Below are 25,786 nucleotides of genomic sequence, written 5' to 3' on the forward strand. Positions count from 1 at the left end.
CGCTTGTAATTAGGGCTGTTCAGGGCCCGTGATTTAAAGTGAAAGAAGTCACAGTCCGAAAGTATCCGGACGCCCTAACGTTACACACACATACGTGGAAAATATCTCATTCCAAAGCCATGCGCATTAATTAATCTGATGCTATAACAGCCTCTTCTCTTCAGATGGGATTAAGTTGCTGGTTTGAAGGGCTCGGTAAAAAACACCCACATAGCTGATAAAGTATATAAACTGAGTCGTTGAGTGTTAAACTCCTAATGTATAAAACGCTTTTCAAAACTTTTAACTCTGATTGTTGCTCATTTATTTGTGAATAACGTTACAGAGTAAGACAAGATTTGAAACGGAGGCTTTTGAGATTTCAAGCTCAAACTATATAAACATGGTGGCCAAAACTCAATACATCCAAAAGTAATAGAAAATGTGTCCTCTCTCAATTTATTCTCTACAAACATGATTTATTTGGGCTTAAATCACTTTTGCTTTGGAACAAAATCTCAATTTCTCCGTAAACTTAATAAAAACCTTCTCTGAAGCCAGCAAATCTGTGTTACGATGCAATTACAGGCTAATGCAGTCAGATGTGCTGATGTTGCATCACAGCTATAAGGCTTTTCCCACTAAAATCAGTCTTTGTGTGTGTGTGTGTGTGTGTGTGTGTGTGTGTGTGTGTCTTATAAGGCTGGCATGCCTGAACACAGTTAAACTGAGGAGGAAACTGTAGATTATCAAATTCCTCATGTGTAGAACAGCTGCCCCTCCATGTGTGTGTGTGTGTGTTCAGGTTTAGACAGAAGCTGTGGTTTGGCCCTCATTGAAGGTCTGTGAGAAGTGCTTATGTGGCACCTCAGCCCCCCCTTCATTATTACCTGATGTTTTCTTTCTTCTGTCCCTTTCTGTCTTGTTTTTCTTGCTTGGGAGTAAATGTTGCATACAAAAAGAAAGAAAGATCCATTGTCCGATTACTAACCTCCTCTGTGATACATATAATTAATTATCAATGGTCTTAAATTAAAAAAACACCACCTGAAACAACTTCTCCTACCCCATGTCTCCACGTCTCCACCTCCGCCTCAAACCCTCCCACCTTTTCTCTTTTCCTGCCCTTAATTACAGTTCCTCCAATTGGCTGAAACTTTGTGAAAGATCTAACCAATCACGCATCTTGTTGAGGTGGCCCTTGACCCCCTCAGGTGGTCCCTGTATGCGTTTTTTCTGTGCGGGTGTTGAGGAACCGGCTTGGTTTAAAACCTTGCCAAAACCCTTCACGAGGACAATCTGTGAGAAGGGCCGCAGGGACAGGGTGCACGAGGAACCTCACTTAGTGTCTGAGCCCAGGTGGACTGAGTGTCGGCTTCATATTGAGTCCGCGTCTGGATCCGCAGAGAGAAGATAAAAAGAACCACAGGTGAGAGACCAACACTGTGGTGAGTCTGCACTTCAGTGTGTTTACTTGTAGGTGCTTCTAAAAGGGATTCAAATTCAGGTTGAAGTCAAGCTTGACTGCAGAACTGGTTCTGTTTTAAAACGACAAAAAGCAGGAGCTTTCAGCGCGGCCCGGAGACCTTGTGGCAACATGTTTGTTGAAAGCTTTCAAATCACAGTTCACTTCCGAACTGCAAGGGGCCACTTCACCAGATCTCCAATTGAAAACGCACACAGGTCTGGGCTCTCAGGTTGGATGGATGGGGAATTAGGGAGAATAGCTTGACTGGTGGATACAAATGTTAATGTACTACCCTGGCTGGGTGAACCCGAACCCTATCATTGTAGCAGTCATCCAAAAATGTGTGTATATACAGAGGCATTTATAGAAAATGTAACTTTGCTATCAATTTTGTGGCAATAAGTTGACCTTAGCTAAAACTAAGGGTTGTGTATTAATATTTGAAGGCATAATATTAATGGAGTGGGAAGTTAATGTGAGTAAAGAATAATGAACGTCGATGTCTTTGGCAGGACAGGAGGAGGTTAAGTCATGGCTGGAAGGAGGAGAACCAGTTACTCCGGTGTGTGCGTCACAACCCTGCTGGCTGTGATTCTGCTGCCTGGTGAGTACGCAGCGGGCATCAGACATTAAAGTATCACATAACAGGGTCAGTGTGTGACAAATCTGTGTGTCATGACATAGTAACATGGCTTTTACGGTTGAATAAAACGGTCTAAACTATATACCGAAAATGAAAACGGGCCCCCGTGAGTGTTACTGTTGCCGAGATGGAGCCAATTTTAAGTACTTTCTTATATGCAGATATATTTTCAGTTGATTGATTAACTGCTCTAGTTCAATTTATAACTTATATGTTTCATATCTTAATCTGAAAATTAACTAGGAGCTACAGCTGTTACATAAATGTAGTGGTGTAAAAATAACAATATTTACGTCTGAAATGTGGTGGAGTACAAGTATAAAGTGGCATGAAATGGAAATACTCAAGTACTTTGCTTACGTAAATGCACTTAGTTGATATTACCACTGACTTTATTTCAAACACGCTAAACAGAAACACGTTGGGAACATTTCTCGCTTTCAAAATCTACAAAAATGGAATAAAAGCAGGATTTACTGATTATAATACTAAGTGAATGGCTGGAGAATGAATAATTAGGTGAGTAATATTTCTAATTACGCCTCTCTATGGCCGGGTATAAATAATATAAGTCCAAGGATGCATTGAAATATCAGCTATTATCTCTTAGTAATTGGTCCTAATGTTGAGCTTTTTCTTCACGACAACAAAGCCACAATTAGATAAAAATCCTCAAAAGGATGTTAATTAATTTCGTAGGCATTGAATGGTAAGCTTATGTAATGTTTTTTGAATAACCCTCAAAAATACTGATGATAAAAGTGTCGTGAATGAGAAACAACTGAAGCATGCAGTAATTTCACAGTAATTCAAAATGACTTGTTAGTGATAATCACGATGTTGATGGAGCTTTTCATACTACAGTAGTCTCTTTTTTTCAAAGCTTCACTGTACAGATTTGAGAGTCCAAGAAACCTTAAAATAATTAAACACACAGATTAGTGTCTTAGTAGAAAGAATATGGTTAATTTTGTGATTTGTTTAAAGTTTTTGCTAGAGTTTGATTCAGAAGTTCAAGACTTCTACTTCAGTAAAAGTATTGACAGTTAAGCGGGTTAGGGTTAGGGTTAGGGTAAACAGTAAAAAGTACCATAAGCAGCATAAAAATGGGTTAGGGTTAGGGTTAGGGTAAACAGTAAAAAGTACCATAAGCAGCATAAAAATGGGTTAGGGTTAGGGTTAGGGTAAACAGTAAAAAGTACCATAAGCAGCATAAAAATGGAATCGTTCTGACATACTTTACTTGAATGTACTTAATTACTTTGCATCACTGGTTTTAGCAGATATATTTTCTTTGTCATCATCCACACAATCGTTTGCTTTGATATTCGTGCTCCATGATAAATACATTTGACTTGAGTTATAGCTTCACAATCTACATTTTCAAGGCTAAGGACTTCATAGGGTTATTGCCCTTCACCATTTCATGGACATCGGACTCACGTCATGGGGCAAACACTTGCTCAGAGCGATTGGAGGCTCGACTGTGCTTAATGTGTATCTGGTGGCTCTAACAGCCTGTGGTGCTCATATATCATTTATAATGTTTCAACATGAAAACAGCTATTCCTGCGCCACCTGTTTCCAGTTTGCTCTCAACATAAGTGGCACATTTACAACCGGGCGAGTCTCATCACTGCTCTGAAAAACATTATAAAACAATGATGTGTGTGATGGTTAAAAGGGGGAAAAAAGAGTAGTAGGAGGAGACGCTTCTTTCAACGTTCCTGGTCCTGTAAAAGATTAGTACCTGTCAGCATCACCTCCTCCTCTGCCCCTCTTAAAGCTCTGCTGTTTCCAGATGTGCCAGCCAGCTTTTTACAGGCTCGTAAAAAACAATACAGCGGATACACTGAGACAGCATCATTTAGCCCACCCTCCTCCACATCCCTCCATCACCTCGGGTCACCTTCACTTCTTCATCTATTTTTTAATGCTGTTTTTCTTTGCAAATTTATACCTCTGCTCGTTGCCCTTCATGTGTGACCTTACACGCTACAGTGCATCTTCCTGATTACTTCCATTAAAGCTTATCAAAACTCTTTTTTTAAGCAGGAGATTGATGTTTTTCCACTTCCAAACACGCGTCACATAAACCTGAATTATCCCCTCTGGATCTCTCTTTTAAACGTGTCGTCTGTTCCCCTCTTCTTCTTCTTCTTCCTCCTCCTCCTTCTTCCTCTCCTTCTGTAAGGCATTAACACCTTTTCCCTGTGGAGATGAAAGAAACCGAGAGCAGAGCTGAATCTGCTGTTCCTTCAGCAGCAGGCGGTCAAACAGTGCACATACGTACACATATTTGCACACACAGCTCTTTAAAAACACAGCGTGGGTTGTTACAAGCTCACCTATAAAATCTACAAAGAGCTGCAGTCCCCAGCGCTTCAGGCAAAGCCAATTACCCCTGCCCTATTTAATCAATTATATTTGACTGAAAATGTTTGAGGTTTAATGTCATATATCATTGCTTATGTATTGCAGACACATTTAAAAGGTCAGAATAGAAAGAGTAAGCAATTTCCAGGTCTTAATGTTGACTTCAGCAACTTCTGGATTTTACATTTGTTTTTCTCTGTTTTTGTAGTATTCTTGTCTGCTGGACCAATTGTGCAAAAGCCGAAAGGAGATGGTAAATATGTGATTTTCTCTTTACCTGAGCATATACTTGCACATTGGTGTTTATTTCTAAAGAGTACACAGTGACAACTGCCAGGGGTGAAAGACCATGAAAATCCAAATTCATCACTGCACCTCACCTCGCTTCAATGTGACATCAACACTTATCCCTTTGATTGATATCTATTGTATATAGCAGCAAGTCAAAATAAATGAGGGCTTAATATGATGTCCAACCACCCAAATATAACAAGTTTTAGGCCTTGAATATCTTTGTTACACACTTTAAAAGTCACTAGAATGTCTTTGATTGATGTCCAAGTGAGTGCAGAAGCCTCGGGATCAGCAGTACCTTCTCTTTTCTTTTCTGCCTTCAGTGGGAGACAGTATCCAGGAGACGTCGACTGCTGCAGAGTTACACAGGCGGCTGATCCGCAACCGCAGGAACATCAGCTGGTACAAACAGAACTCTGACTACTGGGGCTGGTACAAGTACTTCACCGACAACGGCAACCAGGAGGCAGTAAGTACACACAAACCCACTGAAAAAGTGACAAAAGTCTCTCTTGTTAGTATGGAACAAAAGCTTTGTATAAGGTGTCTGTTAGGGATGGAGTTTCCAATTAGTTACAATGAATATCCAATAGTAAGAGTTTTAAAGCTGCTTAAAGATAACTAGGTGTAAAGGGAAAGGGGTCATTCCTATTGTAAACTCTCATATAATCAAAATTGAACTCTGCAGTTCCCCTCAATTCTATTGAGCATTTTAGCTCATTGTTTTGGATTTTATACCAATACCAATAAACTCCTCCTCCCCCCTCAGGTTCAGGAAATGGACCGCATCTACCTGGCCTACCTCCAGAACAAGAACCGTGCTGAGGCACGTCGCTCCCACAAGGCCTACTTGCGCCACCTGGGAGAGGTCTACAAGTCCTGCTCCGAAACTGATGACCCCAACTGCGTGTCTTCCTACACTAGCCGGGCAAAACCTAAGCCAGAGGCCCCCAAACCTGCACCTGTGAAAACCTGTGACCCCACGAAGGACGCCTACTGCCTGTATGCTGCTTTGGTACAGGGCAAAAGCCCCTACCTGCCTCTGGTGCTCTCAGCTGCCACCCAAGCCCCAGCACCAGTGAAGGCCCCAGCCCCTCAGTACGTCCGTTCTGCTGCTCCAGCGAAAGACCCGCAGTCTGGGTATTACTACTACGCTCCATCGACAGTGCCTTTGCTTTCCAAGGTATGCTTCCAGGCATTTTAGGTATTTTTATATATTAGTATGTTAGCTATTAGTAGATTGAGCTTCAGCAATTTATTTAACCTGTTGCAGAGTTTTGCACCTGTACCAAAAGATCGTATCTAAAAAGGTGTAGGAAAAATGATATATCAAATAGAAGAATATGCATATAGTGGTTATACAACTACAAGTTACAGTAGTTTCTATTGCCTCAATGACATGATGCTACCACCTCTGCCTCTATGTTCAATTTTTTTAGGAGCAGAAGGCTGAGCTTCTGCGTATCTGCTCCTCTGATGACGTGGAGTGTCTGCAGTACCACCTGAGAGGGGCCCACGGGTATGCTCCCTCTGCCGGACCAGTGCCTTCCTACGCTCACCTCGGCTGTGACCCCAAGAAAGACCCCAACTGCAAACCCCAAATGGTGCAGAAGGCCGCTTCTGGTCTCTACCTGCAGTACCCCAACTGTGATCCACGGGATCCCCGCTGTGCCCACGCTGCCTCCCTTGTGGTATGCTTTATGTTATTATAGTCATTTAACATATTTTAACAACTTCTTTCTGTTTTTATTTGCATCTATGCCTTGATTATAATGACTCATGGTGTTTCCACTCTGATGTGTTCCTCCAGGCGCCTCGTGCCCCTAACCCCCCTGCCGCTGCTGGCCCTGGATCCTGCAACCCTCTTTATGAAGAAGGCTGCAACCCTCTTACTGCCACTAAATACGCCACACCCCCTGACGCATACAAAAATGAGGAAGAATCTGAGGCTGCTGCCATTCGTGCTCCTCCTTCTGCTGTGCAGAACAACGACCCCTATGCCATGTTTAGGGATGCTTATGCTAATGCTAATAGAGTCAATGATCCCTATGCCATGTATCGCCAGGCTAGCGCCCCGGCTTCTCCACCAGCTCCTCCTGCAGCTAATGATCCATATGCCATTATTCGCCAATTCATGGCCCAAGCTCAAGGTAATGACCCACATGCTCCACCAATGCAGGCTGCTCCAGAGTCCAACCCCAACGATCCCTTCTCTGCAATCCGTGAGGCGGCGGCTGCTATGCATCGCCGTGGCCCTCAATCCCCCAGGCAGCAATTGCCTTTTTCCAATCCCAATTATGAAGAGCCTGCCCAGGACGAGCGCAACCCTCTTGGCCCCCCAGGTAAGACCAAAGAGGGCTATGACTGCTTCATTGGCTACGATCGTGAATGCTACCCTGTGAAGCCCAACGAGCCTCGTTCTGGAATTCACCGCCGCATCCCCTACCCTGCCGAAGCCTACGAGCCCCACCTGAATGCCGACGGCACTAGAAACGGAGTCCTGGAGCCTTCCAACCCACACTGTGACCCTGAGTACGACCGTGACTGCCGCCTGCGCCGCTATGAGACTCAGCCCGAGGCCCAGCCTGAGCATCACGCCGAGGAGGACCACAACCAGGGGGCAGCAGAGAGCGAGCTGCAGCCGGAGCAGCAGGAACAGGAGCAGTACGAGGCGGAGCCCTACCAGAGCGGCCAGGAGGAGCCTCATATGCCCTACCAGCCACTCTCACAGGGTATGCCCAGCCTCCAGGACATACTGAGGCGCTACGGCGACCAGTACCCCGAGCAGGATGATCACAGAGCCTATGCAGATGACTACCGCAAGAAATAAACAGGCTCACACACACACCTGGACCAGATATGGGACATGAGAGAAGTCTATGGACCCAATGAGTACATGCACATACATCCACACATAGATTCCAGCTGCAGGAGCTTGCTCAGAAAGCCGAGTGTGTTCCAGCGATGTTTTCATCTCTTTAGCTACTTTAGACCTGTTGCTTTGGCCTATTGCTTTCTGGTTTCCACCTCCACTCCAATGTGTAATGCCTCGTCAATGCTCAGCTTTGCTTCTGTATCTATGAATCCCACTTTTTATTTGTATTTGTTCGTTGCTTTTTGTCATTGATGGATTATGTAAAGATTTTTTTGATTTTGATTTTTTTGATTTTTAATGTTTTAATAAAAAGCTCTTGAAAGCTGTTTTTGCATTTCATTCACGGACTATTGACATATGACTCAACTCGATTGACAGGTGTTAAGGGGTATACCGGTAAATGTTTTAATATTGATATCACGTTAATAATAACCTCACGGCTCTGCTTAGGCTGAGCTTAATGCCAACGTCACAACACATTGCTGACATACTGATGCTAAGCCTGAGGGAGGACATGAAGATGTCCAAATGTTATGGCAATCCATCTCCTGGTTGTTGAGATATTTCAGTCTGGCCTAAAGTGGTGGACTGACCGGCATTGACATCTCTAGATGAAGAATGGTCAAGTTGAAGAAGCAGAGATTCAGATATCATGAATCAAATCAAATCAAATGTATTTATATAGCCCAGTATCACAAATTACACATTTGTTTCAGTGTGCTTTACAGACTGTACAGGTTACGACATCCTCTGTCCTTAGACCCTTGCACCACACAAGACTTGTTAAACTTCCTAAATCCTAGTATGGATCAAACTCCATAAATGCTGTATGTGTAATAAATCACAAAAGGTCGAAGCATCCAGAGAAACTTCTCTCTAAAATCTCTTTTAACTCTCTTTATTCAATTCCTTTTAATTAATTAATATCTCAGAAAGTGGCCCGGAAAAGGGACGTTTGGGGTTCCCTACTGGAGCTGCTTCTCCCGCGATCCGACCCCGAATAAGCGGTGGTCGATGGATGGATGGATCATTGAGGGGTTAGGGTACAAGTCAGATAAACACAACAAAGTTAAACATTTGTATATAAGGATAGAAACTAAGATAAAAACAGATAAGGATGAGCAAACGACTACCGCAAGAAATAAACACACATGCATCATTGACACACTTACGCAGCGCCTCGCTCATGTGTCATTTCATATAAATGTATTGTGTGTTTTGTAAGTAAGTGATTAACCCCTTACTAACCCAGCAAACTTATCAAATCTGTTTGGAATCTGAGATATACACATTCACTATTTATTTTTAGGGTTTTTGCATATATACGTTTCCAGTATGTTTATGCCTGCTGCTTTTCTACACTGTAAATTGATAATGTCCCAATTGATATCGTTGCCATCTCATTTTCTATATCGATCTATTCGGCTTCTGTTTTACCTTTTATCTACTTCATTATTGTGAGAATTTGTGTTGCATGCAAATAATTCTGTACATTTGGAACATATAACTCTCCTTCTTTGAGTTGTAGTAAACCGCTTGTGGAGTTCTACACCTCCACAGTAACATACTGATAACTTCCATATTCTATGTAAGTTTCTGCCAGGAACATAATGACTTTCTGTCATTTATCTTTATGATTCCTTTCTCCTTTCTAGTTGCTCTCACTGTGACCTTTCGGGATATATATACAAAGATTATCAATGTTAACTTTCTTTCTATTTCTAAAACAGATTCTCCATTCAGTCTCAAGGTTGCTAACATTATATTGCCTGGTTAAGCTGATTTTCACAGACGGGCCTAGAGCTTGTATTTTTAAAGTAGTTTCTCTGCCCCTGTGCTCTTACACTTCTCTGCCTTAATGTTTTGCCTGGCTTGACATACACACTGCTCGCTGTGACCTTCCCCATCTATTTGGATACTGTCTCTTTATGAAATTAACGTTCTGATAATATCTGAAAATGCACGAGTGCCTGCAGTTAAAGTTCAAAATATAAGAAAGTGACCACAGATAAACAAAAGCTGTGTTCGGTCATGTTTATTACAACAGATTAAATTGATATAACTTAAAAGACTGATGCCATGTGGTCTCATCGTTTTATTGTGACAGAGAGGAAGATTGTCACTCCTAAATATATCCAAGTCCGTCCGCCTCCAGCCACTGACAAAGTCATACCCCCTGCACGGCTACACACACACACACACACACACACAGACACACACACACACACACACACACAGTAAATCAGGACTCCCTCTTGTGGCTGCCGATGTACAAGGTTGACTTCTGTCACTGCTGCCAAGGCTGATTATTTGCTGAAGACTATTGATAGATCACACTGTCAAACTAATTACTGCACATCTTTTACACCTCTGTTCTGTCATTAGCTGATTTATCTTTACACACCGGACATATAATACCACCTCCTACTTCACCTCAAATGCAGACAGAACCAAGCCTTTAAAATAATACTGACGACTGGCGAGCCGGTTTTGGCCCGCGGGCCGCATGTTTGACACCCCTGTCTTAAGGCTTCTAAAAAACAATAATCAAAGTCTACACATTTCTATAGGCTGAATGGACGTCCCTAAAAAAAAAAAAGGGTGTGGCAGAAAGAGTCTGTGTGTGAGAGACCTGCCGCAGCTGTATGACAATAAAACTCAACCTACTGTCCTTCATCGTTTTATCGGGGTGAGAGCAGGACATGACATGTCACAACATCATCTCTCAGTTTCCTCACTGGAATTGTTTTATATAATAATGTTTATATAGAACGTTTCAAGCAAGGACTACAAGGGAGTGCGGAGAAACAGCAAAACATATATCCATACGGTAAAAACAATCAACAATAAAAACTGGTGGTAACATGAGAAGTACTGCTTTAAATCTTCTTAATCTTCTTAAATCACTTAAAGCTGTACCTACACTTACAATTAAGATTGGGGGAGAGTTGAGTTCTGTTGACGAAATGTCCACAGAATATGTAATAATATATGACGGACAACTTGAAATGACTCTCCAGCTGTAATGGTAAGTCAGTGTGATGAATCACATGAATAAAAAAATGTGTTACTTCTGTCAGAGCTGGGAACTGGTGGTATGAAGCATCGGGGGTCCACCTCCACGCCACCTTCTTCCACTTATTTCCAATGACTGATCTTAAACAAGTGAAGAGAGTCCATTTTTAGCAAGACTAAGGTGAAAGCAAAGATAAAGAAGGTAACAAACACAAATATTATGAGGAGAAGAAGGCAGTGAGAGTGAACGAGTTGATGCTGAGGAGAGCGGTGAGGAAAAGGGAGACACAGCAGGCGTCTTTAAGCCGTGTTCACAGAGGGTGTCGAAGTGCAGAAATATTCCAGCGCACGTCACTGGCTATAAGATGTCAGGATGTGAAGGATAAATGTTTCAGTGTTGAATTATTGCCCACTCTTCTTCTCCTTCTTCTCTGTGAGTAGTGTGAAAAGTAAACCGCCCTGTTTTCAGCTTTGTTATTATAGCATTTTTAGCTCATCCATAAGGGTTTTTAAATAGGGCTTATTTATCTTAAGAAATAGGAGAATACTCTCAACCCACTCAACTTCCTCCTTAAATTTATCAGAATTTCAACACATGAAAATGTGTAATCTGAAAAGACACAAATAAATTAGAATAACTTAGATATGCACTTGAATACACAAGGCCTACGTTTCACAACATATCCTTGAAGAGGTTGTGGATGTGTAAGATATGCCAGAATTTAAATTTAAAACATTAAAACAATAAACTAACATTATCAACAGAGTGTGAAGCGGTAACAGTGTTGACATTATGTCAAAGACTTCTATGTATTGTGTTGCAGAGATGCTAACTGACTAGCCTAAGTGTGCCTGGTGTGTTACGATGGATGGACCTCATTTACATAAAATTGAGGTTGAGTCGTGATTATGCAAATTCAGATAGCGCAAATGGTAAGTCAACTAACCAAGCCGTATCCATCATGCAACATGTGAGCGGCGCTCCTGCTCGACCAGTGCTCAGGCCCTAACAATGACGTTATGGTGTTATGGTGCGTTACTTCAACATTCATGAAGATGTGATTCTCATGCATCATCACTGTAAGTAGATTCATCTGCGGTCACAATAAGTGAAAGAGAGGTCAGAGGAACACAGAGTCAGCAGATTCTCACAGGCTATATATCTGCAGGATTAGACTAAAGAAGAGTCCTCAATATTAATATTAGGGGATTTAAGGGAAGTAGTATATAAAGGGCACCTTTTCCTCACTTGCTGGAGTGTACTTTAGTGTGGTTTTGTGTGCTGAAGGTGCCATATTCGCCCCAAGGCCCCCTACCCCTCCCACTGTGTCTGTCTACAGCAGAGCAAAGTGCTTCCCAAGATATTATCCCAATATATATTATCCTTCTTGTTTGTTTCATTCTATTTACACGAAACAATAATGTTTCCCACAGGTGGGTAAGCGGGGTTCAATAGAGCCTAGCATCACACGGGCGGACAGACAGGGGGCTGGATGTCAAACATACAAACACAGACAAAATAAGAGAGGTGTAAAGGGTATGAGTGGTTTAGCATTAGTGAAACATACATATACCATCCCTTGGATCAACGTTGTCACCAACCATTTTCCCATTTCGTTGTTGCTGCTGAGTTCATGTATTATTGTTACGCCGGATAATTTGTTATTAGCTCCTAGTTTGCAGATACAGTGTCTCGTTTTCACTAGTACACCATTTCTACAACTACTGTAAATGTAGTTAATGATCCATTAATGCAGTACATCATTTTAATTTTAGAGCTTCTAAACTTTAATGACTTTTTATACTTATTAGTTGATTTATATTTTGTATTAATAATATGAACCTGCAAAGTAAATACAGTGGTAACTAATGTTGTCAATTAAATGTAAAAAGGAATAGAAGTATAAAGTAGCATAAAATGGAAATACTCAAGAAAACCACTATGTGTTGGCCGCCGCCCCGGAGCTTACCAGACTTCTCAAAGCGACTCCGTCCACTATGTGAAGTGTTAGCCGCTCCAGCTGAACCGCTGTGTCCAGTGATGTTTTCATTTAGCCATGTGTCTGTAAACACAGAGATACAGCTGTCCTTCACGCTGCGCTGGGAAGCTCTCCAAAGATATGCTACATCTGATATAATCCCAGCCAGCGTTTCTCACAGCAAAAGTCTGTATTACAAATGTCCAAAAGAAACTGACACAGACATATTTGAAAGATGAATACAAAGACACTGCATAGTCACCAAAAGATGGCGCTGCAAACGTCTAACACAACCATGTTATCAATGACAACTCAGATAGTGTTTCGTAGACTGACATATTTCTACGACATTGTGTTCCTTCAGAGAGTGGGATGTCTGCTCCAAGGCCTGTGCATCAGCATTTACAACACTGGGGTGATGCCAACAGCAAGACACGTCGGTGTTACACCTCAAACTGAGGGACAGACATTTCATTTTTGACCTCGCAAACAGTTGTTGAGAAGTAAGATTGTTTTGTCAACCGCGGGCACCGCAGGTGAAGAATCTTTTTTTTTTTTAAAGCTCGACTTTTAAAGCAAACGTGGACAAAAGAAGGGGAAAATGGACATTTGAGACGCGTGTGACATCTCTGTAAAAATGTTTACCGTGGCTGCATGTCACCTTTGAGCAGCAAATGTGTTGTTAGCGCTGTGTTGTCGAGGTGGCTGAAGAGGAAGGACGCCCACTCAACAGTGTTTCCTGAGCACTGACTGAAACTGCTGCTGCTCTGCTAACGTGCTGCTTTCGCTATGCAGGTAACAGTGTTACATACTGATGTCACACACTGGTAAATTGGCCAAAGCGGTCGCTCATCTCAGTCAGAATTCTTCTGAAACGGCCCCCCGAGTGGTGGATTAAAGAAAAGGACAGCGAAGTCACAGCTCACTTGCAGGCTGAAAGTACACCTCATCAAACTACAGCTTAACACTCATGTGGTAATTATTATTTCTCTCATTTCCTAAAAGAATAAAGCAACTCACTGATCACACTCTTTGATTTACAATGTATCAATGTTTCTATTGCAGTTAAATACACCACTTATAAGTTACTTGTTAAATTAATTAAATGTAGCATTTCTCCAGATATATGTAAAAGGGGGATTTTAAGGAGTAGGCTCTTCTTACTGAACACACAGGATCTTTTTTTTTCTAGTTCAGTCATGAAGGTTATTTTTGTTCGCTGTAGGAAACAGAAACAGTTCTAACAAGGACAAGTGAGAGAAAGAGAGACAGAAAGAGAGGTGGGGGGGGGGGGGGTTGTCTTATCATGGTGAAGCAGGGTCGCCTCGAGACGAAAACCCATGAAATAATTTCATACCAAATTTACATGAAAATTACTATTAATTACTCAGATATTAGGTATGTTGGAAACAATTATACGATCCACATGCAGACATTATTATGTAAATGCAATTTGGATTCTGTACCCGGTATGAACACGCACGGTTTATCTGGTTGTTGGGACTTGAAAAACAAAATCAAGAAATCATTTTAAAGTGTTTGAAGGCCAACACACACACACACACACACACACACACACACACACACACACACACACACACACACACACACACACACACCTTATTTCCTCCTCTTGTTATTGTATAACTCGGTGATTAGATGTTCTGTGCGTTGCTCGAGGGCCACAGCTCTCTGAGGCGAGCGTTGTGGAGTGGTCGCCTGGCGACAACTGCCGACAGGTTGTCGTGGCAACCTTGGTGTGATAGATGTCCCCCACCTCCCCCTGTCGTCTTGGCTATAATCTGGTGTTTATCTTGCCATCCTTCGTGTGGAGCACTCATTCATCACCTGACTGCTTAAAGGGTGCACATCCCTCACTAACAGCACATCTGATTAAATATTAATCACTTTTTAAAATACTGCCAGACGTGTGTTCATTGTACAAAAAAGTGTGTTTTTGTTTTTTTACTCCTTCAAGTCCAGTTTGGTTGGTGTTAACCGTTTTTCCGAACTTCCATCTAGCAGTGAACAGAAGTAGCATTTGCTCTGCCTCCCTCTCTGTGTTCCACATTTAATTAAAGATAAATAATGAAACGCTGTTAAAATTTAATCTGAAGGGCCATGAAAGCGAAGCAGCCATTTGCCTGGTGTGACAAAGTCCTTTCTAATAAAATGTGTCTGAATATGTAAGCCCCTACATGTCCCTATGAATTATGTTAGTGTGGCGCTTAAAAAACTTTCCATGTTTGGCCATGAAGATGTGCCATCTGGAGAAACGATGCCTCCAGTTTGTGTGTGTGTGTGTGTGTGTGTGTGTGTGTGTGTGTGTGTGTGTGTGTGTGTGTGTGTGTGTGTGTGTGTGTGTGGGCACATCTGAACAGCAGCTGTTTAAAACAGATGGCGCCTCATCCTCTCTCCTGGGGCCCTTCACATTTAACCCTTGTCAGTAAGACAAAATAGAGGAGATCAAAGCCAAACTAGAATGCTATTTAAATGTGTACATAAGAGGCAAAATAAGAGCATCAGGTGTTCATTTGTGCAGCATTTTCAAATTAAGTACAGCCTTTTTATGAAATAGCCTTTTTATGAAATAGCCTTTAGACCTGTATTTAGTTTGATCTTTATTTGATACGTTGATTGATGAATACAAATTTGGACCAATGTATCACTTCAAAGTGGATTCTCTGAGGTTAATTGTTGGAGTGCTTTGGCACAGAGTTAACTCATGTCGAGGACCAACTGCAAACTGTTATTAGAGTTAGTAGCTTATTTCACCATCCAGTTTGACATAATGTCTGCTCTTCTGATTTAGAAGCAATGTGAAAGTAGTATTGAATTTACCAAAAGACAAAACTAGCCACTACAGAACCCACAAGCGCCTGTAACAATAACAGATCAGATTTGGTTGATACACCTTTTTCCAAAAAAATACCACAATATAAATGAGTTGTTGTATTGCAACATTATTGATGTGTGTTTCCTTAAAACATACATGCTACAAGATCGGGAGTGTATTTGGAGGCAAAGTTGCATTAGAAGTTGTCTTGATTCAGGCTGATGTTTCAGTGGCCTTGTGAAGTGTGTTTCTCCACTTTGAAGAAACTGAAAGGAGGATTAACCATCTTTACAAATGCAACTGAACTGTGTCAATTTGAAAGGCACTTTAAGACACCAGGTAGGAATTGGAAGATGTCAAGCAGGCAGTTGTGTGAAGAGTGGAGTAAGAGTCTAAACATTATGTGGCAAGAGGCTTGTTAGTGTTTGTGTGTGTACCTGAATACATCAGTGTTGGAAGGAACTTCTGTTTACCTGCTTTTCAGCCTTTTTCACCTTATTCACGTAGCTCAACCCGTTTCATTACAGGTCCTGTACTATCACGTTGTTGCAGCAATGTGTGTCAAACTATCTTTGTGTGTTTGTATCTTTAAACTTTCGTCAGTATGTGTAATGCATTTGTTTACGAGATGTGGACATGACTGCACAAAGTGATCCATAGTGAGAATACTCCAAAGGAAGAATCTTCTACAACCTACTGTATGTGAGAAGAGGCACAATTAGTCTGACAATCATCCCCATAGGATCCATCACAGTCCAGCTGAGCTTGGCTTGCCTCGTCTTGTTCATCGTCTGCCTGTTTGATGAGCATTTAACAACATTTATTGTGCAATGAGAAATGTATGTGCAGCGGCACCGTCAGTGGATCAGAGTTTGCGTGTTATGAACGCTTTTGTACGTTTCGATTTAGAGCTTTGGTGTTGAAAGGCTTCTGTTGAATTCTGACCGTTTCTACAAATTCTCATAATGTGACTGTGTATAAACTTGGGACGTAGCAACAATCAAAATACATGAAAACGCAGAATAAATTGGGTCGTGCGACATTTCGCATGCAGCATTTTAGAATACGATATACACAAATTGACATGCTTGAAATTGGTATCATACAGTACACGACATCATACACGACAGAGCTGCAACTAGATTCAATAAGTCATTCTTAATTGGCAGGTTTGACTGAAGAGGAAGGTTTTGCCTACTACCCAGAATTTATATAAATATAAAGAATTTAAATCATAGGCACAGTCATAGGTGGCTTAAGACATTTAAAAATGTTCCTCTCAGTTTTAGGCGCTTTTTTAATACCCGAAAATAAAAAAACATTTTTAAAAATTGCCTCCTGAGTGGATTCATCTGAAAATGCTGTTTTAATGGCGGAGGACACAAGATTTCTGACATTGTTGAGAAAACAGTGACAGTAAGCGTAAGAAAACAGCTTGTATCTTTTCATCACTCATTTATTCACTCATGTCATGTGTCATTAAACCTTTACATTTATTATATTTAGTATTTATGAGCTGCAATCAAATTCACCAGCTGAGACTCAAGTCTGTCTCAGTTGATGGCCGTGCAACAGTTTTGTTTGAGTACACGAAGAGGAGGAAAGAGATTCAACGCACGAGTATGCTTCAAATTGACTCCTTGATGGATTGACAAACCGCCTCGTAAACCCTTCTTAAATCCAAGAGCCTAATTTAGGGATCTCCCTCTGAGAATTTCTGTAGCTTTCCAAAACTTAACACAACAATTGCTCAGGAGAGAAAGTTGACAGATTTAATATGAAGTGTGATATGTGCTAATGGGAGGTGAGAAATACACAGTGAGCTAAAGCGCTGACAAGAAGAGTTATATGAGGTGAAGAAACAAATAAAAACAGCAGATTAAAGAGACTCACTGGACCTTCTCCTGTTGCATGCTGGGAGCATATGCAGTAGCTAGATGTTGGGCTGTCCAGCATTTTGGGAGCTTCCTCTGTTGGTCAACTTACTGGTCAAATCATAGAAAAGACAGCAAAGTGAGACCAAGTGTAATTAGGCAGGCATACGAGGATAAGAGGTAAATACTGAACAATCACCACGGCCCCTGGTAGACCACCAAACCAAGAACAGACTATTCCACCACTGTTGTGCAATTATCACTGCCATGTGCAATATTCACTTTTATAACTTTTTGTAACTTAATTACTTATATTACTTTTATTCTATTTCATTCTATTTAACTATTGTGTACTCGTGACTTTACTTCAAATGTTATTTTGCTGTAACAAGGTAAACTTCCCCGCTGTAAAAAATGTAAAATGTATTTACGTTTAAGGGAAAAGGTCAAATAATGTTAGTCATTGTTAGGAGAATGACCAGTATTTGGCTCTTATGTGTGTGTTTGTGTGGAGGCTGGAGAAAAAAGGGCTTGGTCACACTGAGATGCTGGCTAGAGTGGAGTCAGTTGTTGTAGTAATTTGACAAATTAAGCCATTTCCCTCGAGAGCCAAGCCCAGAGGCATGTACTACGAAGCAAGTTCAACAAACTCTCTGTTATTTGGCTTCACAACAATCACGCTAAGTGGTCACATGACAGTGGTGATCAACTTGGTAAATCAACCAGGGGTTTTCCAATCTAGCCATGAGTAGATCGGAATAAAAAATGACATTTGTGTAATCTGTTCAATTATTGTGTTGTTAAGATTATGCCGTGTAAAATGATTTCAGCCTTGTTCTTTCAGCTGCAACCACAGTACTTTGAAACGGACATGGGAGCAAATGAAACTTGTTTATAAAAACGTATTTTGAAACGTCAAGTAGACTTACTTTTATATCTTGGTAAAGTGAACCAACATCGTAATCCTGAAAACCCTGGCTTTGTGTTTCCAGTTTGATTTTGTAAAGTTCACTCCCCTTGTGTCATGTCTAGTTGTACTTTCTTTCTGTGTGTTTTCCCTCCCTTTGTGATTGTTGATTTGATCCATCCACCCTGCCCTTGTATCCTTGCCTTTCTCCTCCAGCTGTGTCTCGTTCCCTTCATTAGTTTCTGTGTGTATATATCCCTGTCTGTCTCATTGTTCCTTGTCGGTTCGTCATTGATGTTACGTGGTGTGCTTCCTTGCTTCTTCCTCTGGTTGGTCCTGTTCAATTTGACTTATTTTGTATTTTGCTAGCTTTGTGAAATAAAGTTCTCTTTTTGTTAAAATCTCGTCTGGCATCCTAAAATTGGGTCCTCTCTTGTACCATACTGTGACAGGACCAAGTATGGACCCAGCAGATGCCTTGGAGGAAGATCTTTATGATCTCTCGTACACGCTATTGTGTATTTTCGGGGAATGGGGGAGAGCTCCTTGTTGGGAGGTCCAACAGGCTACCTTAAAGAGCATACAAAATGCTATTTTGTCAGTGTTATTAGGCTTGGTATATGATAGAGGTTGCATTTCTATTGTGAAATGTGGCATATATATATATTTTTATTATTGATGTATTTTTAATATATCACGATCATAACCGCATAAAAAAGACGTCCGCTAAGAACAATCGGTCGCTGCGCCGGAAACATCCACTTCGGTAATCTTCAGTGATGACGTCACAAGTAGAATACAGCTGCAAGTGTTTGTATGTGTTGAAGCGCTCTCTCTTCGCCTCCTGCTTGGTTGCTGAGCTTGGTGTTGGTCCGCGACTGTGTTTAAGTGGTTAAGGAGCTGTGTAGCCTAATTATGAATTTGTGGAGATACTTTGTTTTACCATCTCTGGTGTGTCGCTTTCCGTTAGAAAGCTGTTTTCCCTTTGTGTATTGGTTGGGGAGCTTTTTCCTTTGTATATGAATTAAATGCTCTCGTTCTCCTTTCTTCGCCCGGGTTATTTAATTTCTTGTTACTTCCCCACCCTCCTAGACTAATAGGGAACGTAACAATCGGCAAGGATAATTGGCAAGCGATGTGTTGTATGTACAGCTGTGTCTCGTTCCCTTCATTAGTTTCTGTGTGTATATATCCCGTCTGTCTCATTGTTCATTGTCTGTTCGTCATTAATGTTACAAGGTGGGCTTCCTCGTGTCTACCTCGCTTGTTCCTCTGGTTGGTTCTGTTCAGTTTAACTTTTTTGTATTTTGCTAGCGTTTTTGTAAGTAAAGGAGAGACGTTGCTTTTTTCAATCGGCTTTGTATCGTTGCAATGTTGGAGGTTTGTGTAAATGTACACTGTTTGACTTCCCTCCATGTTATCGGATCCTAGCGCTCACAGAGCGGCTTTTGCACAGAGGGAAGCAGCTATTTGGGACCTCACCATGTGGGGAAAGAATGAAATGGCCTGTATGTAAAAGCAGAAGGACAAAGCCAAAAGTTTCTGTGAATCACACCTGGGTGTGAGATTTGGCTTTCCTCTTAATCCCAGTTTCCCATTGGATGAGACCCAAAGAGAAGCGCAGGGAGTCCTGGTGAATGGCCATGACGTCACCAAGGATGCAATAGCCAGTCCATATTTCAGATCTCTCTCCACTGCAACCAAAAACGTTGCACAAAAAGGAAGACACAGATTATCGTTTTCACAAACGAGAAGGGTAACTCCTACGCTACATTCTCTTACCTTATTCTGCCAGTCGTAATAAACATTCCCTGATGCAAGACAAGGGACCTGTTATTGTCCAAGTTTGAAACAACTCAGCTGGAGGCATTAGATGGACTAAACACACCTAAATCACTACTTAGAGCGATTACTTTGCAGAGGCAGGTTACTATAGTGTGTCATAAGCATTATTATTGTAAGCTTTCTTGTTCTACTTGTTGTGCATGTAGCATGATATATAGAACCTTCTGTGTGTTAATCTACTTCCATTAGTGTGGCGCTGCTCGTTTAAAACATTTCATCTTTTGTGTTGTCCCACTCCATTGGGCCCCCTTGCGTGTGTTTCTACAGAATGTAAAACCAAGTAAGCTACTCTTTTATCAGTTAAAAAGGACTAAATCACAGCCGATAAGCACAAGGTTGCCTGGTTTCTGAGTGATAAATTAGGCAGTTATTTTGTCTTTATGCAGCAGTAAGGATTCTTACTTTGAATGCTTATTCCTTCCTCTCTTTAGTAACCACACACACACACACACACACACACACACACACACACACACACACACACACACACACACACACACACACACTTTAAAGCAGACATGTCAAACTCAAGGCCACAATTATATCCGGCCCGTGGTAATATGAATATCCTGTTCACTAAATGTTGACCCTGTTTGGTCCTCGACGTAGTACCCGTTTTTATTTTGGCCCTCTCTGTGATTGCGTTTGACACCCCTGCCTTAAAGGCACAGATAGTGTGGTAGCGTAACTCGGCTCTGCTCCACACCATCTTATCATTATAACGGTGTTAACCACGTCCCCATTGTTCTCATCTCTTTGTTAACTTTCGCGGGCCCAGAAACCATTTGAAAGAGTCTATGATTATTTGTGAATATGTGTTGTGATGGTTGTGACGGTCAATGCTCTTATTCAATCCTTCAACCTTTTGACAACCTCAATATCTTTATTATTTCAACTTTTTGTTGCAAACTATAATAGGACTAACTGTATACATTTTAAAGAGTTCAAACTAATGATATTCCTACAAAGGAGATCTGATTGCTATATTAAAAGCATTATAAATAAATTAAAATACACAAACCACTATATGGACTATAGAGATTTAGGGGATGCCATTTTATTCTCACTCTGGAATTAATGTAACTTTTTCTCAGGTCTCTTTTACTAAATATATCTTCCTGCATAATTGAAGCTTAAATAACAGTTTTGACCTGAATAATTAAAGCTTGAGTAAATAACATGTTTTTATCTTTATCCATTTCTCCTTTTCTTAACATTTCTCTCACTCATCAGTTCCCTTACGCTCCCTCTCACTCATATACACAGCTGGATGTGTATTAATTTGTTTTTATAATAATTCTAATTATTTTACCATAAATAGCGCTATTCATCACTTACTTTTGACAGATTTTAAGCATCCATAATCCCACATCAAGGGCTAATGCGCTCATGGCTGAGGAATCAATTCTTTACCCTGAAAACATAAATGATACGTTTTAATTGCAGTTCAGTCTGAGTGAGCAGGCTTTGTGATGGATTCCCCATCAGCAGCTATTGCAGGAGTGTGTGTGTGTGATCAGTGTTCTCTAGGCCTTTTGCTCGTCTCATCATAGGTGGCGTTCATACCAGAATTTAGGGTTAGGGTTAGTAATATTGATCAGGACAAGGGTGCCACACTGAATGGTCTCTATCTCTTAAGTAAAATCTTTGCTCAGCTACCTCAGATGAAAACCTCTGAGATCTGAAAGACTGACTGATAGCCTATGAATCCCATTTCTGCAGCTGTATGTACTGTATCAACAGTACTAGTGATGTTACGTGAGGTTTTATGTGAAGCGTGTACCGAACTTTGTTTAATTTTAGACTAATGATGTCATTGATGACATCCGAAGCCTCGCTGCTCGTCGTGACTGGTTCAGGAAGTGGTTCAGATTTTGGTGCAAGCTTTTGACACAACCCTTGGGATCCCCTCAAAATGTGTGGTTGTGATAAAGGTGAGTTTTGGTCGTTTGATAGTTTTGCTAGTTGTTTGGATGGAGCCATCAAGGAAGAGAAGGAATTTCACTGTATGGGAATACTTTTAGCTTATTTTCCGAATAAGGTAGGCTACATACATGGCAACATTGTTACAAACACATTACATATTTTATTCAAAAGTATTGTGCTCAAAGGAATTACAATACAATAACAACACTTTGTGCATGCTAAGGCATTACCCTGTCCTTGCATGAGAATAAGGAGGGAAATGGCGGTGGACCCAGCCAAGGTGGGTGATTTAAAATATATAATATACCGTTACAATTTTACCATGTTGACTTTTGTTAAAAAAAAAAAGTAACAGACGCTGTATTAACATAGCTTTCTTTTTTCCCCAGCTACCAGAAAAGAAGAGCTGGATGAAGCCTTGGTCACTATGATAGTGAAGGACACGCAGCCATTCAGTGTTCAGGATGTGGGATTTATGGACTTTGTATCCAAATTAGATCCTACCAAAGTTCTCCCCACAAGGCAGGTGGAGAGAAGGTTACATGTTTAAAAGCAGCATTGTATTTTCATATTGCATTAGACAATTAAGCACTATTTTTTTTTCCTTTTAGACTTTAAAGGCATGGGGGAGGGCAAATATAATGAAGCAAAGGAGAAGGCCAAAGCTGAAGTGCAGACAGTGGCAGCAATGAGCCTTACCTCCGACATGTGGACATCCATCACCATGGATGCCTACCTTGCAGTAACCTGTCACTTTATGGATGACACCACTGTTCTAAATTCAGTTTTATTAGGAGTACTACAATTCCCCCGGCACACACTGCTGACAATTTAACAAGGGTGAAAGCCTCCATCATAGAGGAATGGGGACTCACTAACAAGGTGACATGTCTTGTAATAGGATTGCCTGTGGCAAGGAACTCAGGCTCCGTCATGCAATCTGCATTGTGCACACTCTGAACCTGGTTATTAAAAAGGCTCTAGACCTGACCCCTTTGTTCTCTGACATTCGGGCCAAGGTGAGGAAGCTGGTGTGATATTTTGTTGGCATTACTGCTGCTGTGACAATTAAATGAATTGCTGTACCGTTTCTTTTTTTAAAAGGAGAAGCTTCCACAGGTGCAACTGCAAATGGGGAGGCCCAAACTAAAGTTGCTTCAAGAAGTAGAGACACCGTCTGGTGGAGCTCAGAGAGCCAGTGAGGGCAGCTTTAGCCAGTCTAAACACTGACATCCCCAACTTGACATCTAATGATTATTTTTCAGTTCTACAAAAGCCACAGAGGCCATAAAAAGGCTAATATCGGAGTTTGGTGCCATACTTAGATCTGCTTAGCCCGTCCAATCTACATCAGAACCACCACTAAAATCTCAGGGTGCTGAACATATAATTTTAAAATGTTGATGTCAATTTAGGTTAACTAACAAAGGTCTGAGCATATTTCTCAGGTTACAGGTATGACAGTGTTTATGGTTCAACCTTCATATTACAAGCTCAAACTACAGAATTATAACTAGAATAATTTGTGCAGGTTACAGCTCGTGCAATCATCATGTAAACTTGCTCCCATACTTCATAGTTTACTCATTTTAAACACACCAGTTTTTGCAGTTTTTCTGTAGTCTTTTATAATTGAGTTTCTCATTGTAGGAAAATTAGAGAATTTTAATTATGACTTGATGTCTGGCTGTAGTGTACTTCTAAAGGTTTGGCAGCACAACACTGTTTTCAGGTTTCAAAGTGGATTTGGCTCACATGAAACTTATATCTGCTCAAGCAACTAATTCAAACACACACTCTGCAGCTCAAGGTGTTAGGGTCACCTTGCCCTCAGTCCAATTCAACCTCTGCCTAAACCCTGAGATGAAATACTATTTGGAATGTACCACTAACCTCAGCTACTGGGAAGATTCAATTAACAAAAGGCAAATATAAATGGTGATTTCAGTGAAAACTGACTCTGTTAGTATTTCCACAGATTATATTTCTTTTAGAACTTCAGTGTTTCATGATATAGGAGGAAAAAAAAAGAGAACAAGCTAAATCAATCAGAGTTTAACTCCCTTTTCAATTCAGCCCACTTGATGGAGTCCAATCAGTCCAACTAGCAGCAGCTGCCATACAATTAGCACCTGGCTGATTACACTGCAGCTCATCTGTTCTCAATTAAGTGGTAGGCCTATATAGGAAAGATAGATGAAAAATCATACATAAGGATTCAAAAGGTCTCATTTAAACACAGTTTAAAGGTCAGATCACAGGATTAAATTGCAGGGTGAAAAACCAAACCTGTGTTGCATCATTCACTTTTATTTAACCTCCCATATGAACTGCTCCACAAGGGAAGCATGGATTTTTAACAGTTATGAAATAGGAGCAGATGGCACAAATACATCTCTTTAATAAGCTGTGTAGTGTATTATCCCCATGGTTGTATTATAAAAATGGGAAAATATCACCCATTCACTTGAATAAAGAATTGTTCACCGTGCAGAAAAGGCTGGCCCAATCACATATCTTACCAGGCCTCACATTATAAGTGTATAAATCAACTGAAAGGGACATTTTCTATCTCCCTTCAGAGGTAAACTAACTTTTCTTCAAGGAAGATCAGTTTGTAAGAGCTAAAAAAAAAAGAATTGCTTGTTGGTGTCCGAAGGATTATGGTTTGGCTTGGACTGGTCCAGTTACAAATGAGCCAACGATGTGACGAGAAGACATTCCTGCTCAATCCAATTCTAACTGACTCATTGACACACTAAAGACATGTCAAATAATCAAGTATTAATATTGGAGAATCTTTCCTGTTGTTTCTGCTTTTCTATGTGATTTGTTTCTGGCAACAAAGGGACACTGGAAATTAGCAAATGTATTCTTTCTGGCTCTTCTTCAGTTTGTGGACCAATGTTTATCTACATGTGTTGTAATCTCTGTGGTCAAATGAATAACCCTGGTTATAACCCTGTTCATGATGAACAACAACATAAAATCTCTGATTCTTAATCACTTTGATATCTCGAGAGTATGTAGAAATGAATAAAGTTTGTGCTATTATACAAAAAGGGCTATTTGATCTTATTTTTTCTTTCTAATGTCACATTCAAATAATTACTAATGCTGCCAATATTTCAGAGCAGGAAAATTGCCTTTGGAGGACAACGGCATGCATTACATATCCTGATCATATTAAACACTTTCCAGTTGTGAAAGTTCTCTTCAGTTTAATAAAATGAAGGCTACATCAGTAACTGGTAGCTCTGAAAACCTTCATTGCCCTTTTGATAATTATCCTGCTCCGAAGCAATCATTTCCTGTGTTACTTTATCAATTTAATAGTTTAGGCGGAACGGAATCCAAGGACGAGTGACAAATCATTTTCTGAATTTTCTTTAAATTGGCTGCGCTACAAAAACTCGCAAAGCTGTAAATAAAAAAGTGAGGACACACATACAGATCAACTTTGAGTATACCCGTTGTATTTTACTAAGAAGTGAGATTACAGGAATTCATTTTAGATTTAGATTTTTGTGATAAAAGAGTTGGTCAAAAAGTCCACTGCAAAATAAGTGTGTGTTGATAAGTTAAACATACGAAACATTACAAAACCACTTTGAGCTGAGCAGCCTCCTGATATGATTTAAAATGTGAACACTGTGTCCTGACATCCCAACACAACACAACACAGTAAAACTGTATTATTTAACATCACATAAAAGGGTATGGGTTTCGGGTTAGGGTGGATTATATTCATGGTAAAAAAAAGTCAGAG

At 40.7% G+C, this 25,786-nt stretch overlaps 1 protein-coding gene across 1 annotated transcript; it reads left to right on the forward strand.

Annotated features, from left to right (window-relative positions):
• The first annotated feature begins 1,360 nt into the window (after positions 1-1,360).
• On the forward strand, positions 1,361-7,936 carry and1 (actinodin1). The gene is made up of 7 exons (XM_029458007.1): positions 1,361-1,408; positions 1,965-2,051; positions 4,675-4,719; positions 5,084-5,229; positions 5,530-5,943; positions 6,200-6,451; positions 6,571-7,936. Exons 2-7 carry the CDS (start codon positions 1,979-1,981, stop codon positions 7,588-7,590), a joined length of 1,950 nt encoding a protein of 649 aa, XP_029313867.1. The 5' UTR covers positions 1,361-1,408; positions 1,965-1,978; the 3' UTR covers positions 7,591-7,936.
• The last annotated feature ends 17,850 nt before the right edge of the window (positions 7,937-25,786 follow it).

This window comes from Cottoperca gobio, chromosome 20 (assembly GCF_900634415.1).
Source record: "Cottoperca gobio chromosome 20, fCotGob3.1, whole genome shotgun sequence".
NCBI lineage: Eukaryota > Metazoa > Chordata > Actinopteri > Perciformes > Bovichtidae > Cottoperca > Cottoperca gobio.

Coding starts and splice junctions, on each gene's coding strand:
- and1 (XM_029458007.1), top strand. CDS start 1,979: ATGGCTGGAAGGAGGAGAACCAGTTACTCCGGTGTGTGCGTCACAACC. Junction 2,052..4,674: donor GGCTGTGATTCTGCTGCCTG/GTGAGTACGCAG, acceptor CTGTTTTTGTAG/TATTCTTGTCTGCTGGACCA. Junction 5,230..5,529: donor ACAACGGCAACCAGGAGGCA/GTAAGTACACAC, acceptor CTCCCCCCTCAG/GTTCAGGAAATGGACCGCAT.